Genomic DNA, 15,590 nt, shown 5'->3' with positions numbered 1-15,590 from the left:
TCCCTATACAGGCAGTCAGGCTGCTCCACTGGGTCTTTACGGCTCACGACTGAGTGTACTGACAGCCCTAGGCTGGCTCTCCTGGGCTGCTCTGAGTTTCGAGACCCTGACTCACAAACCTGCCAAGAATTCGGACCCACAAATCCACCCTACATGCCTGAAAATAGCAATGCTCTCTTGGGGACGCAAAACAGCCTAGCCACACTTTTCCCCAGACGTCAACCATATTGGCAACTTCAAACCATACTTCTCACAAATACACAGGTGCACACACAGGTTTTGAAACCACTTTTTAAATCATTGTTGTTGTTGTTATTATTATTATTTACTGCAGTAGAAATAACCTAAAGAATAATTAGGGGCCCTGAAAGCATACCCATGCCCCAGCTTCTTCATGCTTTGGGCTTAGCATCTTTCTTTGCAGCTGCTGATTTCCAAACGTTGGTTGTTTAACCACTTGAGGCATAATCTGCTTCACAGCTATTTCAGAATAAGACATGCCTATAGCTGGCTACAGCAGAGCCTACCTCGCTTTACATGGCTATAGCCTAATGCCAGCTTACCTCTCAATGAGAGCATCAGACTGCCGAGTAGCGTTGTTTTAGCAAAAGTATTCATTAACCGCACACCTTTAGATCCTGTCTATGGGGGGGCACAACAGGAAGTCAATCTGCATTAATTTTAAAAGTTTTCATTTTTTAAGTTCTGTTAAACCTTTGTGTTGACACTCTTACATTAGCGCAAGACTATCATAGTGGGAACCAATGGAACATCAGTTCCTCTATAACAATTGCCCAAGTTCACTCTTATCTTGTGGTAAATGCAATGTAGCCTATCCTGCCTGCAAAACCATAATCCCCTTTCATATCCTCATGTGCACAAGTTCTCCTCTGTAAATATCTGCACCCCCTCAGAGAAGTGCAAAATACAGAGCCAAAGCTTTTACTGACAGGTGAAATTCCACTTATTCTTAAAAAAGAATAGCATAAATCACAGACAAAAGGTTTCTAATCTGTAGGAATATGACAAGGTAAATAATTTAAAATAAACTCATCAAAAGAAGAAATTTAGCAAACCTTGTCTTCCTAATTGGAGAAGCCAGCTCTGCATCATAAAATAGTTGATATTGATTTAATGGGAGCAAGAAGTTTAAAGAGTTCAGTGAGGCTAAAAATCCAACTAGGAAAACAATACTTGAGGAGCACATCAGGTGAAGGTTAATTAAGAGGGAAAACCAGTTTTGTACAGTTTAACTTGTGTACACTAGCACTGTGTTTGTGTTTCTTATTATGCACAGACTGGGTTAGGTTTCTGGGTCTGAAACTAACCTATTTGTTGTGGCTGTGATCCCAAGTGTCAGATCTCAAAACCACTGAAATTCCCCTCCTTATATGCTAAGAACAATAGAAAGAAAAGCAAGACATTTACATAGCTTAAAGCTGTCTTGTGGGCCTGACATTTATTACTTAATACTTTCGGAAAACAATCAGGATTAGGAGCTTATCATTCACTTTCTTGCACGCTCTCACATAAGCAAGTATATCCTGCTCCCGCAAAGTCAAGGTACATGTGTAGGCCGTGACAGAGAATAAATCCTCCGTGCAGGACAATAGGTCTGAACTATAGGCACAGCGTGAACTCACTGGTAGATAAAGGCTTAGATTTTTATTAACCTTCAAAGCAGAGAAAAATATTGCAAGGAATGTCTCTCTGAAATAAATATTGCCTCAAATATCTACTCCAGTACCCAGTAAAAGGAAAAAATCCAGCAGACAGGGGAAGGGATGAACATGCATCAGGAATAGTGTGGCCAGCAGGAGCAGGGAGGTGATTGTCCCCCTGTACTCGGCGCTGGTGAGACCGCAACTCAAATACTGTGTCCAGTTTTGGGCCCCTCAATACAAGAAAGACATTGAGGTGCTGGAGCGTGTCCAGAGAAGGGCAACAAAGCTGGTGAAGGGTCTGGAGCACAGGCCTTATGAGGAGCGGCTGAGGGAGCTGGGGTTGTTTAGTCTGGAGAAGAGGAGGCTGAGGGGAGACCTTATCGCTCTCTACAACTACCTGAAAGGAGGTTGTAGCGAGGTGGGTGTTGGTCTCTTCTCCCAAGTAGCTAGCAATAGGACGAGAGGAAATGGCCTCAAGCTGCATCAGGGGAGGTTTAGGTTGGATATTAGGAAAAATTTCTTCACGGAAAGGGTGGTCAAGCATTGGAACAGGCTGCCCAGAGAGGTGGTGGAGTCACCATCCCTGGAAGCGTTCAAAAAACGGGTAGATGTGGCACTTTGGGACATGATTTAGTGGACATGGTGGTGTTGAGTTTATGGTTGGACTGATGATCTTAGAGGTCCTTTCCAACCTTAATGATTCCTAGTTTTTACTTTCATTAAAAAATAATCCAGCCACCAAGCCAGGAAACATGAAATTATTACTCTACCCTTAACTGGTTTAGTGGTGGACTTGGTAGTGTTAGGTTAATGGTTGGACTGGATGATCTTAAAGGTATTTTCCAACCTAAATGATTCTATGATTCTATGATTCTATGATGCAGGCTGGTAACCACCTGACTGACCCTGGGTACCAGTGCAGACGTACGCCCAGAGGACCATCAGGCAAAGGTGGCTTTAGGGCTTTGCTGCTAAAGTAGCTGGCCACATTTTAATTTCTAATCATTTTGGCTTACTGATTCTCCTGCCAGAGCACAACCACTGCAGAGGATATTCTGGTCCCGACGAAAACGACTTTTGACATTGGTCAGATTATGAGTAGCCGAATATGCTTATTTCACTGGTTACTGTAACCTGGAACTCTTTCCATCAATCTAAGCAAACATTCGTAGTCTTACAATTACACTCCTGACAGGAAAAAAAAATCCTTTCACTAAACTGCTGCCAGGCAGCTAGCAGGATTTCTGCCTTAAATTGCCTCTCACTAGCAATTCCAGCAACAACAGATGTCATTACATGCTCACCTTGAGCAGAAGACCTCCCACCTGCCTTAACAGAGACTGAAAATAAGATGGAAACAGCCATAACGTACTGAGAACCGGACACAAGGATGTTTTATACTAATGAACAGTTCTGGCATATTGTTAATTTTGTTGGGTTTTACCATGTAATTTACGAAAAGGACTTTCTGGTACTAAGGTCTAAACCTGATCTGTATGCATCTGGCTTGCTATAAAATAGCAAAACGCATCAGTTCCTCATGGCACTTTTGATGCACAAATTATGGCCTACATTTTTTAGCCATTTTCTGTTGTCTCAGGAATTTCAAATGCAAATCATAATTTTATTCATAGCTCTACACTTAACTTCCTAAAAATAGTGCATTAGGCTTTGGCAGTTTTCCATACAATATTTGCAACTTTGCATATCTGTCTGCAATAATTTGAATATAAGCCTTTACTGGTATGATAATGATATTCTAACATTAATTTTCTGCTCTGTGAAACAGGCCATGGATAACAAGTTCTCAAAAAAAGTATCTAGATCAGTCCTGAGAGTACAAATTCAATGTTTTTCAATAGTTTGCCTCCAGGGTAAAACAAGCTACCTTCTGTCCTGCTGGGACTGCACAGCTGGCAGTATCTAAGCTAGCTATTTACACTGAGATTGGGTATGCATGAAATGAGTTGAGAAAACCCCCAGCCTACATTATCTTCAAATGTCTGGCTTTAGGATGTCTCCAAGATGAACAGTGACCCACGCTAAAGAAACCAGGAGGGTGAATGGCAGTAACTATGCAAACACAGCAGACTTTTTGTAACCATTACTGCTGCTGAACATGGAGAATCGAGCTGTTCAGCAACCTGCCTACCTGTAGCATTATTAAAAATACAGTAAGTAATCACCCCTACATCATTTTTGCATTTATACTAAACCTTTCTACCTCATTTTTTTAATCTTACTCCTTTGTTACATCCTCCTCTGACACCAGAAGTATTAGAAATGAGACCCAAATCCTGCAGAGACTTGCACATATGCTTGAGATGCCTGTTTTTTCTGCTTTATTGGGACATAAATTTAGGCACATACTGAAGTTTTTGTAGCTTTGCAGATCTCGGTTTGAAAGCCTTGTGGATAAAACAACTTATGTGCTGCATGACAGTGCATGCTTAAGTGTTGGAAAATAATGGAAATAAATCAGTAACTAATGCCAACAGGGAGCCTCAGACACAAAGAGTATTTATCTGCTGAAACCCACAAACTCCCAGCTTTTTGTTCCTTAAGTGCCTCCACTTTTGCAGCAGGGCATTTGCAGTGCCACCACGCAGGCTGGTCCCGAGGCTGTGGCAGGCTGGACCATATCAATATTGGGGTAAAAAGAGGAGTATGGCAAATACTCTGTGAAGCTTGAAGCAGCAGGGGATGAGCTGGAGGCAGCAGCAGGTGACGAGCAGCCAGCGACCCTGCCAGAAAACCAGTGTTCCCAGGGGATGTATAGTGGCTGGAGGGAGAGGCAGGCAGCCGTGGTGCACAGCAGCATTAGGGTGAGCAGAGGGAGCTGCAGCAAGGTGTTTCAGCACTCAGTTCCTGAGATGGAAAGGTGGAAAAAGCTACTCAGGGCACTGAAATATTTTCCCAGTGCACTACTGGCTGTATTCACAAGCGCAGAATTACCAATCCCATACACCCTGATAGATCAGGTATGCCAGGGGATCCTCTCTGGTATGACACCCAAACTCTTGCATCCAAGACAGAGCACAGATTTGGACTCTAATGTTTAAGAAAGCAAATCAGACAGTATTTTGATAGATTTTCTCTAATTCCTCCTGCTGAATCTTGAAGTAAATTAAATATTTATTAGGACAGAAAAAGAGAGAGAGCAAGAATGTTTCTTTCACCTGGTTGTATAGGAGATACATCCTGCTTAGCTCTTTGAAAATAATTTTCTCCTGCTAGTTTAGGTGCCCTCCACTAACTGATTTCTGTTTTTAAGTTCCTACATCTCCGCAAATTTTGTGTAAAGGAGCCAAAATGTTCAACAAAGGGACTATGATTTACAGCTCTTAAAAATCAGAAGTTGCAGCATTGATTACTGCAATATTTAAACCCATCTTATGTAATTTTATCTACCTCTTATTTTTACAGGCAAAGCCAGGTAGTATCAAAGTCATAGGCAGTTACATAAGCAAAAAACCTGGCCCTAATAACCTGCTTTGCAGTAAACACAATAATTATATTTACATATTTCTTCAGCGTTACACACTCGGTGGTGGTGGAAATAGTGAACTGATCCCACAACAGGGGGAACAGTTTCTTCTGTACAGCTGTTCTTCACTCTTGCCCAGATGTGAGAGGACTTTTACTCCAGTGTTACATGGCCTGGATAGGGAACACCAATCTGTGCATATGCAGACTCCTCTGAAAAAACACTACAAAGTTTTCTTCCCTGAGCCCTTCCTGCACTGCAGAACTTTCACTAAAGAAAATTCAAAGGCAACCTTGAGCAGAGATGCCTTGTGAGTCGCTCTGCACAGGGGTTGGGATGAGGCAGACCTGGTTAAAAAAAAAGCAAAAAGAAAACAAATTTCCTTTCAAGGTGTATTAGTCTTGGGATGATGTGGGATTCCAGGAACAGCATCTCTCTGAGCTTTTTATACACCAAGGAAACTCTGCCCTTTCAGTTCTTCTCCATGAAATCTCCCTGTTGCTCGAAAGTACATGGAAATAACTGCTAACAACTCCATGTGGAGACAACTGCTAACAACTCTTTTTTTTTGGCCTTGTCTTCTTAATTATGCTAATTTAATAACTGAAAATTATAGTGGTTTTTCATCAATAGATTTCTCGATAGTCTAGCACAGAAAGGAAAAAAAGCCATTACAAATGCCATTAATATTCTAACATGTAATTATAAGATTATAATCGACTAACATGGTAACCCTGCAAGTGCTACAGCTGAAGAAGAAAACAGACCAAAGATGAGTGGTTTTATCACCCACAAGAATGCAGACTAGATACATTATAATTTAATTGCAAGCACTTCCAGAAATTCATTATGATTTTAGAAATTCACTAAAATACCTGGTATAGAAGCATCTTTCCTAGCATAAGAAATTAGGTTTTCAACCATCTATTATTAGAGCTGTTCATAAACGATATGCCTGAACATTTTCCGAAGTAAATTTCTAGTGCAGGCACTGAAATTCATATTTAGAGACCTAATTAAAAGCCTGAATTTCAGATGTACCTGCCACCTGCAGCTCCTATTCAGTTCACTGTCATTTAAGTACCTGGCTTCAGGCAGCCAAGATTGGAAACTGCAGCTTGAAGAACACTATGGATAACTCACAGTGTTGCTGAAGAGTCCTCCTACTACCCTCTGCTGTTCTCGGGCAAAACCCCTGCTGATTTTCTACCTGGGCCTGGGGAAAAACCTGGGCCAAATGCTCAGCTGGTGCAAAGCAGCTAAGCTATACTGAAATACAAGCCATGCATGTTTTGTCTGAGTACAGGTTGCATAATTAAGTCCTTTAAATGGAAATTTGCATCAAGAAAAAGGACTGTCCTTAATGAAGGAGATACACTCAGTAATTAGAAAGAAAACAGGAGGCCCGGTTTTGACAGCTTGAAACTGGCTCCCTGCAGAGCCAGGGGTTTGTACTTTGTATCCACATTCATAGCCCATCAAAAATTTTAATTAAACAGTGTAATGATTAATAAACTTCCACTCCTCAGATTGGACAGATGTTGCTGTGAAACGCACATGCGCATGTGTAGTATTTTTCCCCCCCGGACTATTTTGAGTTTGCATCCTACAAACTCTTACTGTTCAAAATGTGAAGACCCTCATTGTGTTTTTGCTGACACCTGCAAATATCCAAAACCATCCCAGGGAAGAAGCGTGTTTGTTTTCCCGAGTGGTAAATTTGACCTGTAGTTTCAAAGCAGCCTGAGAAAGTTGTCAGTTCATCTTGAGTAGCTTATGCAACTATAGCCAGTAACTACAGCTAGTAGTTTTGCTATTTTCTGCCCATTAGGTTTCTTAAGTCTTTGCATTCTCATGAAAATGTAGTTAACATCTCTGTGTGCGTCTGTCTGTGTAGCTGAGTCTTTATGCTGGGAACTGGTACAATTGCAATTGTCCTCACCCCTCTCAATGCATTAATTTTTCTTTGTACGTGACTGTTCAATACTGCCTCTGGCCTGGGACTGAAATTAATTTCTAGTATTTATTTCACAAAACTCTCTGGAAGCTTGTCCATTTTTTCCAACTGCCTCGATTTAGATAATAAAAGATACTACTTTGGCTTACATATTCCCAAAGCCATGCATATTTTGGCCTAATGTGACTTCATTAATGTATTTTCATATTGGGCATTTTCTTGCTAGTGAACAGGTCAGGCTGGACCATAATAGTTACATGCTATTCATAGCATATTAATTCATAGCATTTGAGTAAAACTATGTACAAGCTACACGATTAAACAACTGTTTAATCCCTAACAAATGCCTGGAATTACCCCTCCTACTCTTCCTCTTGCATCGCCCTCACCCCACTGTTCCTCCACCCCTCTGTATACAAAACAAATAAACCTCTCCTTAGCATGACTTGACCTCATAATACAACCAAAAGGAAGGGAATAAGAAGAAATGCAAATGTTATGAGAGCAGCAATAGCAATTTTTGCTTTTACAGAGTTGTGATGGCAGATCCTCCTCTTGCTGGCTCTGGGAAAGGAGCAGGTACCAAACCGGTGGGGCACGCGCCGCTCTTCGAGCCTTATGCAATGATTCATGTGACAGGACCAGAGACTGCAGGAACCTGCCTAGCTCCTTCAGAGAAGCATGCCCTTGCACTGTCAAACCCATTTATGCTAGTCACAAGTCACAGCAAGCCTTAGTTTTTCCCAGCTACCTCACTGTGCTCTGCGCTGCCCTTGGAAATTATCTTTGTTCCATAGCAAATAATTTTTAGGGGCTTGAATTTAACAAGAAAGGAGGGGGTGGTCCTGGGGGTGGTCCTGCTCTTGTATCCTTATGCCCAGACACTTACCCAGCTAATTTAAGGTTAACTGGAGCTTGACATTGTGGTGACATTTGCATTATTTGGGTCTCTAGAGAAGCAGCCTCTGTAACTTGCATTTGCAATGGGCTCTTCTTATTTTCTGTGCTCTTGAGATTTCATCCACGACTGAGCACTCAGCAGTAGTGCTAACCAGTCCCTTTCCAGTTACAGAGACAGAAAGGTGTGACGGGCTGTAATATGATCAAACCATTCCCATACCTCTGTGCGTAGTATTTATTCACACCACAGCCAAAACCGATCATCGCTGAACACAATGGCATTCGGGAATTCTCAGGATTAAGCATTTCTTAGGAGCTTGAAAGCAAAAGGAGGGAGGAGAAAGGCTGCATTATCAGAAAGAAGGAAGAGGTTCCCTCTGTTGTTTGGTATTTAAACTAGCTGAATATTTACACAAGTATTTTATGAGAAGTGAGTTTGCACTCACCTGCTGTAAGGCCACTAGAACTCTAACCAAACCAGGCAAATGCCGAGTAAACAGAAGTCATGGCATTTTTTGCTTAACAGCAGAAGAGTAATTTCAAACATGTGTACTAACATGATCCTTCATTTTCTTATGGTTTTAGACCTCAGCAGTCACGTTTCTCAGGTTTCATTGTTTCACCCATGACATCAAAAACCTTTACAAAAATGAAACGAAAGCCTCAGCAGTAAAACCTGCAGCAACCACAGGCTACCAAGAGCTGCAGTTTTAAGGGAGTCATTTGTGGGGAAACCATGAAACCGTCCTAAGAATCAGACAGTTTTGACTGCGTAGAAAACAAGAACCATCCTGGAAAGTGTTAGCTGAACACTTCATGATTAAGTAGAAGGGACAGATGCAGGCTCAGTATTTAGTTTAGTTAAAACTCAATTTATCTTACTTTTTCATTGGCTCTTATACCCTGCAGACAGACTGTCACAGCTGCCTGAGATACTTAAAATCTATCATGGGGAGATGAGTCTATGTAGTCAGGACAGTACTGTCAATCTAAAAATCTTTAGGGTATCTAATATTTCAAATTACACAAATATGGTAAAACAAACATACTAAGACTCTCTCTTCCTCTCCTACTTCATCTCTAGAGGTTTGACACCAGATCAAGGTGTTGGTGTGCTACGTATGGAGGATTGGATGCTTTGCATTTTTGCCTTGGGTGACTCAACTGAATTTCTGTGTTCCCTGCATTGCTGCAATCAGCTTCATCTTGCTGAATGACTAGAAAACTTCACAAAACTAGACACTTCCAATTCCTTGTTTCTCCAATTTGCCATTACTCTGAAAGCAGAGGCACAGCTTACACGTTCATTTGCCAAATGGTGGACAATAACTTCACTGGAGAAAGGAAACAGGCTACCTCACTCATTCACTCATCCCACTCACCACTTCCCACAATGCTGAATAATAAGATCATGAAAAATTATTTTTAAAATTTAGTTTCCCCAGTTCGGTCCTCTCTTCAGAATTAGAGCAGAGATTCCAACTACAATTAGAAAATTGTCTGTCCTGAGCACAGCTACCTGTTACTGTGGCTGCTTTCTCAGACCTCGGTGATCTCAGTGATCGCTTGGGCATACAAACACGGTGCTGTGAGATCTCTGCTTACCAGTGCAAGCAGTCAGAGGGACAAGCATCAGCATCAGCGCAGTCAGCCCAAGGGGGTTTCTGACAGAGCTAAGAACTGACCCTAGAAGACTTTGGTCCCAGGTTAGCTTTGAAACTATATATTTAGTGTTCCTTTTGGTTAAAGGAAAAAAAAGAAGTGTCGTTAGCTCTAACCCTAACGTGGTCACTCTGGAGCGACCAAACTGACTCAAGCATTGCTAAGACCTATTTTTGGATTGGTCCCATGCAGATGAAAAACTTCCTGTAACACAATTTGAACATTCAGGCCTAAGATTCAGCGGAATGAGTAACTCTATTCAGCTGTTTATGTGTGAAAATCAGAGCAGAGTTGGCATTTGGTGAATTTTACTATGGGCAGCTGCGACTGTGCAGACTAGTCACCAAGCAGCAACAGCAGCAATTTTTCCATGGTGGTCAGTTTATTTTTTAGATTTCCAAGGCAGCAACCCTATAGAGCACTGCTTATTTAAAGCTGCCAGTCAGTACCTCACTTAAAGTGCAAACACAGAGGTGAAACTGCGTAGATTAAATACCTTTAACATGCTTGCACAGAAAGTTTCTGCCTCGTCTTCCCAGTTGAAGAGCTCTAGTGATTCCTGCAGCATCTTATGAGACCTCCTGGGCACCCACTGCAGCTCTGAGCTTTCCAGACATGCTGTGTTTCTGGATCGCAAGCACGGGACAGTCACTGTGGCCCCTGGTCACTACAGCAGATGAAAAAAGGGCTTGCCGCTGTCAAAACTACTCGCATACCCAGCTTCTAGGCCCTCTCCTTTCCTAGGGCGAGTGAGCTGTATCATGCTGGCCTGCCACAGCAATTCATCCAGCCCTACGGCATGCTCCAGACAGCTCTCTCCCATGGGCAACTTGTTCAAGCACTGCCATCCTGTTCCCAGGTCCTTGCTAAAAATGGTAGCTGGGAGCAGGCAATCGCCCTTGTCAGACTAGTTCACCTCACCCGCAGCTCCCCAGCTCCCAGTGGGAACACGGGCTGGCCAGGAAACACCAGCCCAGCACGGCCACTGCAGCCTCTGCTAGTCCCATAGCGGGAGAGAAGTCTGGCAGGGTTTGTTGAATCAGCCTCTGTGTCTTGCCTCGGTGGTGGGGTGTAGTCTTCCTTTACCAGCTGGGAGTCGCGACTCTGTGTTATGGAGCAGGGATAAGATCACTATTGGCTCTTCACGTTGGTACTAGTGGCGGGGACGTCAGCCCCTGCCTGGTGAACGCTTTTCTAGCAGCACTGCACAAGCAAGTTAAGCCACTGATATGGAAGCAGATGTATTTCTAGCTCACAGGCGGTGAATTCATTCCTGACATTTATCAGAGGAGACAATTTTAGGAAATCTCATTCTGATTTCAGTGACATACCAGGTGACAAAATGAATATGAAAAGTACATAATTCTTTTCGCTAGAAAATAAATCAACATTTTTCTAAGAAAGCTGGAGATGGCAAAAATCCATCCTTCCTGATAGGGAGGGAAGAAACAAGCACAATGCTAGTTTCACAGCAGGCAGCCTGGGCAAGTCCTGCAGCAAGTCAGAGACAATCTTGTGGCAGCAATGAGATATCAAAAGGAAGAACACCAGGAACTGGACGCAATTTGAGCAGGAATAGGGATTAACAGATTTTATATGTTTGTGAAGTTAACTACCCTCCTGGCTTTAATAAGCTGCTTATTAAATAGTTGCTGCTAATGCAGCACATTTCAGAGCTTGGACTGGGATGGCCATGGCTGAGCTGCAGACCCGATTATGTGAGTAGTGCTTCCAGAAGCCAGACTACCCAGCACAATGCAGGCTAGAAGGTAAGCCCTGGCTGCTGACAATCTCATGCAAATCAGGCTCATTACAGTGGTGGCAATAAAAGCCATGAACCTACTTGCATCGAACTACACATTTTTCTGCCCTCTATATTCACAATCTAAAAGGAAAAGCAGAAACTTCTTCATACACTGCTGAGCAAGTGAAGAAAAGATTTATTGCCTGATATAATAACAATGCACTACAGGATCAAAATGCAGCCTTGGCATTTTTCCTGCTCTTAATCATGTGTCAAGGTTGCTACAAAAGGACTGTTGCACACAGCTGAGTAAGTCTGGCAAACAGATGCAGGGGCAAGGCCAGCATATCCCTGCCGCTCATAGCCTGTCAGGGGGAGGAGGCGGCCAGCCTGCTGACAACCATTCCTGCGGTGGGCCCACGCCCTTGCTGCGGTGGCACAGAAGTCTGACTTTGCATCTGTACTTTAGTCAGATAAGAGGTGCAAAGTGTCCCTGTTCTGATCAATGCTCCCAACTCACACGTGAGCTTATCGGAAACCCCGTGCAGAGCCTTGAGCAGTAACCCCGGGATGGGCTTGGCAGTTGGAGGCTGCTGCCAGGGGACCATGCCAGCAGGTTCCCATGGTGCCACCCAGCCGCGGTCCACAGCGGACTGCAACCCAATACCATGATTCCAATAAGGAGCAGGAGGCTGGGCTCTAATTGTCAGCCTGCGCTCTTTTCATAACAGTTATATGTGTAAAATATGCGCCACGTCAGAGCTGGTGTGAGAAGTCTGGACAAGGAAGTAAAAAGCCAGATAGAGCGACTGGGTTTTTTTTCCTTCAAAAATCTCCGGTGCACTGGGTACCACCTCCCCTACTTCTGAGCACAGTCACATCTGTATTCACACCCACAGGCAAAAGATCTTTTGCAAGCAGACGGACAGATCATCCAAAGGCGTTACCACAGCTAGCATGGCCCACAGGCTGGTGGCTCAGCACCTGGCATGTTTTGCTGCTTAGGCAATAACTAGTTATACTCCATGTGACAAAACCGAATGTAAGCACCATCAAAAATAATGCATACGTTCATGCACCAGCATTCCTTCCTAAAGTTAGTGTGAAGTACAAGTAAATATTCTAATTGTGCATTTTCCATTTTATTGAAGCACTGCTTTATAACCCTGCTTCCCCCTTGCTTCTTTTTAGAACGAAAAAAGCTTAATTTAGCATGCAAATGCCAAGTGACAATGCTTTTATTTGTATGTGGCCTCCAACAACTCAGTGCTTGATAATTTTTTCAAGATCTGAAAACTCCATAAATTGGGAAATTTTTTTTGCACTCTATTTTGATCAGCTCGGTTCTGAAATCTGAATTCTGTTTTTTGAATAAATGGTTAAACTTTCTAAACATACAAGGAACGGGCTCACTAGGGTTACTAGAGGCTTAGGCGCATAAGAGTTTGTAGTAGAAGCGGTGCAAAGCAGTGTGCTTGGCCCCATGCATCTCCATGCAATTTGCTACATTTGTTGATATCTGAGACATAGTAATTCTGTGTACTTTCTCTCGTTTGGTGCTGTCCCACTTTGATGCTGCTCTTTCCTCATACAGAGCAGCAGGTAGTGTGGTTCACATATGAGCTCTGCTGTTAATTCAGTCACCCTACAGCTAAGAAACATTTAGTTCTTAAAAAAGTATTCTCAGACAATTGATTATCTCAGACTTTACTTCCCAATAAACTTAATACTGCTTGGATAAGGAGGGAAAAGAAGTATAAACTGGCCTACCATAACCTAAATCTGAGTTCCTGGACCCCTTGAAGAACATAAAGTTTGAGCCCAATCCTATTTAGTTCCTGAGGTATAAATGCATTTTATTCACAGCTATGTCAGTAACTGGTACACATATTACAATACCTGTATGAGCTCGCCTGGTTCATGCCCTTCTTCCACGGTAATTAATGTAGACCTTCCATTTCGTTCATTGTCCCGAATGCCAACAGCAACTTGAGTAGCCTTCAGCCGCTCGTATTTATTGCATGATGAGCCACACCACTGATAGATTTTCTAAAATAATCAAAAGCACACACATTAGCAATAAGATTCAACACTGAACAAAATTATGAAATTAATATTTTATTAATAATTATCTTACTGGATCTAAACCACCAGAACATCAGTGAAGCTACATCTTTCAGAAATACTTTCCAGAAGAGATTTGCTAAGTGACCTAGATATTTGTAAAATGCAAGATATTTATGTAATGTAATTTAGCATCCACATATTAGGAGATCGCTCTATCTCAGAATAGTCAGAGTTTTGGTTTGACCGAGTTTTATCCCAAAACCAGATATATTTTCAGCTATCTAAAGAACATGAAACTCCTAAATTTGCTACTGCAAATTGTTTTTATTTTACATCTGGCAGTTCTTCTTCTATGCTACTTCAGCAGTGCTGGTTCACATTTGTGGCAAGAAACAAAGTAATTTCAAAATCTCAAGGAAAACCCTGACCGTATCTGCTACTCAAAGGTAAAGTTAGATCTTTCAATCCAGTTTTTATTTTGGTGACTTTTTGCTGTATAATGATATTTGTCATGCACTCTGCTGCATCAAACCACAAAACCAGCTCAAGTGCAAATGGATGACAGGTGTTTTCAATAAAAAGTCTTCTTCACTGGAAGATTCTTCCTCAGTGCACAGCTGATCCAGTGCTCATAAAAGTTTATTAACCTCAGATTAATGCAAGCCCTTACAACTGTAGTTATCACAAATGTCTTCATAAATTACTTCTAAAGATTTACAGATCAGGAATACACAGTTTTTCTGGTCAGTTAAGCCATCAAATTTCTCCCCAGCAGAAGATGGACATATAGCTGGTCTCCCATCCTGCCTCAGGAACCGACTAAAATAAAGACAAGAGACACATCTGTAAAAGATGCCTCCATTTAGGAAACGCAGCAGCTAGGAGTAAGCTGCTGCCCCAGGGGCAATCCACCCCATTGTGGCTGCCACCTTTACAAAGTGCTCCTCAGACACTGCAGCAGCAGCTCCTTGTGTTGATGAGTGAGCACTCTGGTGGCAGTAGCCCACTCCTAGATATCATCTTATGGGCCTTCAAGGCCTTCCTCTCCTTTGTCTGGAGGTAGTGAACAGGTATGCCCTGCACATGATTGGGAAAGTGCAATTCAACTAGAATGAAGCATGTTCCCAAGGCACCTCTCAGGAAGGAGTGCCACCAGAACTAGCCTCCCAACAGAACAGGTCACCTAATCCAGTCACATCACAGACCAAGGACCACCAGTTTTGGCAAGTCCCATTATTCATCCTGAATGCAAAGCATTTCAGAATAAAGACTTTAGATTTCAGTCTTGATGAAAATTAGTAAGAAGCAGCAGAACATAAGCTGCAGAGCCAGAGGCTGAGCTGGAAGGACCTAGTCAAAGGAAATTAATTTTTTTTCCCCCCCTCCATTCTTCTGAAAGAAAGGTATCTTCACATGGTTCTATCAAATTGCCCAAATAGTACAGTAATAAAGGTACACAGTCATTTTCAACTTCAAAAAAGGATGAACTGGTTTGTGTTCATCTACAATGCAAATAACAAGGATTTAATCAGAGCTCTCACTGAGTAAATTACTGGGGTCTTAGATTTGCAATGTATATACAACTGTATAAAACTTAGATTTCAGATGAAAACCTGTTTCATTCAAAAAAAGCTTTTTAAGCTATTTCTCCTGACCACTATTGTTATTTAATAGTACTTGAAATGGTGGCTTGAGACAAGTGAGAGATGAAGTACAGCTTCTCAGTACTAGCAGATGCAGACTTTCAGCAGATAGCTAATGTTCATGCCATCTGCATGCGAAACAGCACTAGTAACTTCTGATATTTACTTTTCACCAGCTTGGACACAAAAAAAACCCAAACTCAGTGATCTCACAGCCAAGTTCCCTTCCCTTCCCTTTGGAAGCATCCTTCAAAGACAAAATTTTAAGCTTACATCAGGATTACACAGATTCCCAGAACTGAATCCCTTTCAACTTGCAGATGTTGTGCAATGAAAGCTGTGAGGTTTTCAGCTTGCCTTTATCAACTTGACTGTAGGCTTAAGGCAAGAAAAAAAAAATTTTCTTCCAAGTTCTGGTTTAAATACTGTCAGCTTACTAAGTATCCAGAATCTGGAGACATACTTG

At 42.2% G+C, this 15,590-nt stretch overlaps 1 protein-coding gene across 1 annotated transcript in view; it reads right to left on the bottom strand.

Annotated features, from left to right (window-relative positions):
- SCIN (scinderin) overlaps positions 1–15,590 on the bottom strand; it is a 57,089-nt gene that overhangs the window by 19,246 nt on the left and 22,253 nt on the right. The window contains exon 4 of the mRNA XM_075728247.1: positions 13,314–13,463. Coding sequence (XP_075584362.1) covers positions 13,314–13,463 — 150 coding nt within the window. The remainder of the gene's footprint in view (positions 1–13,313; positions 13,464–15,590) is intronic.

The sequence above is a fragment of the Pelecanus crispus genome, chromosome 2 (assembly GCF_030463565.1).
Source record: "Pelecanus crispus isolate bPelCri1 chromosome 2, bPelCri1.pri, whole genome shotgun sequence".
Classification (NCBI taxonomy): Eukaryota; Metazoa; Chordata; class Aves; order Pelecaniformes; family Pelecanidae; genus Pelecanus; species Pelecanus crispus.
The sequence above is the reverse complement of the archived record's forward strand: the minus strand, read 5'-3'. Positions and strand labels throughout refer to the sequence as shown.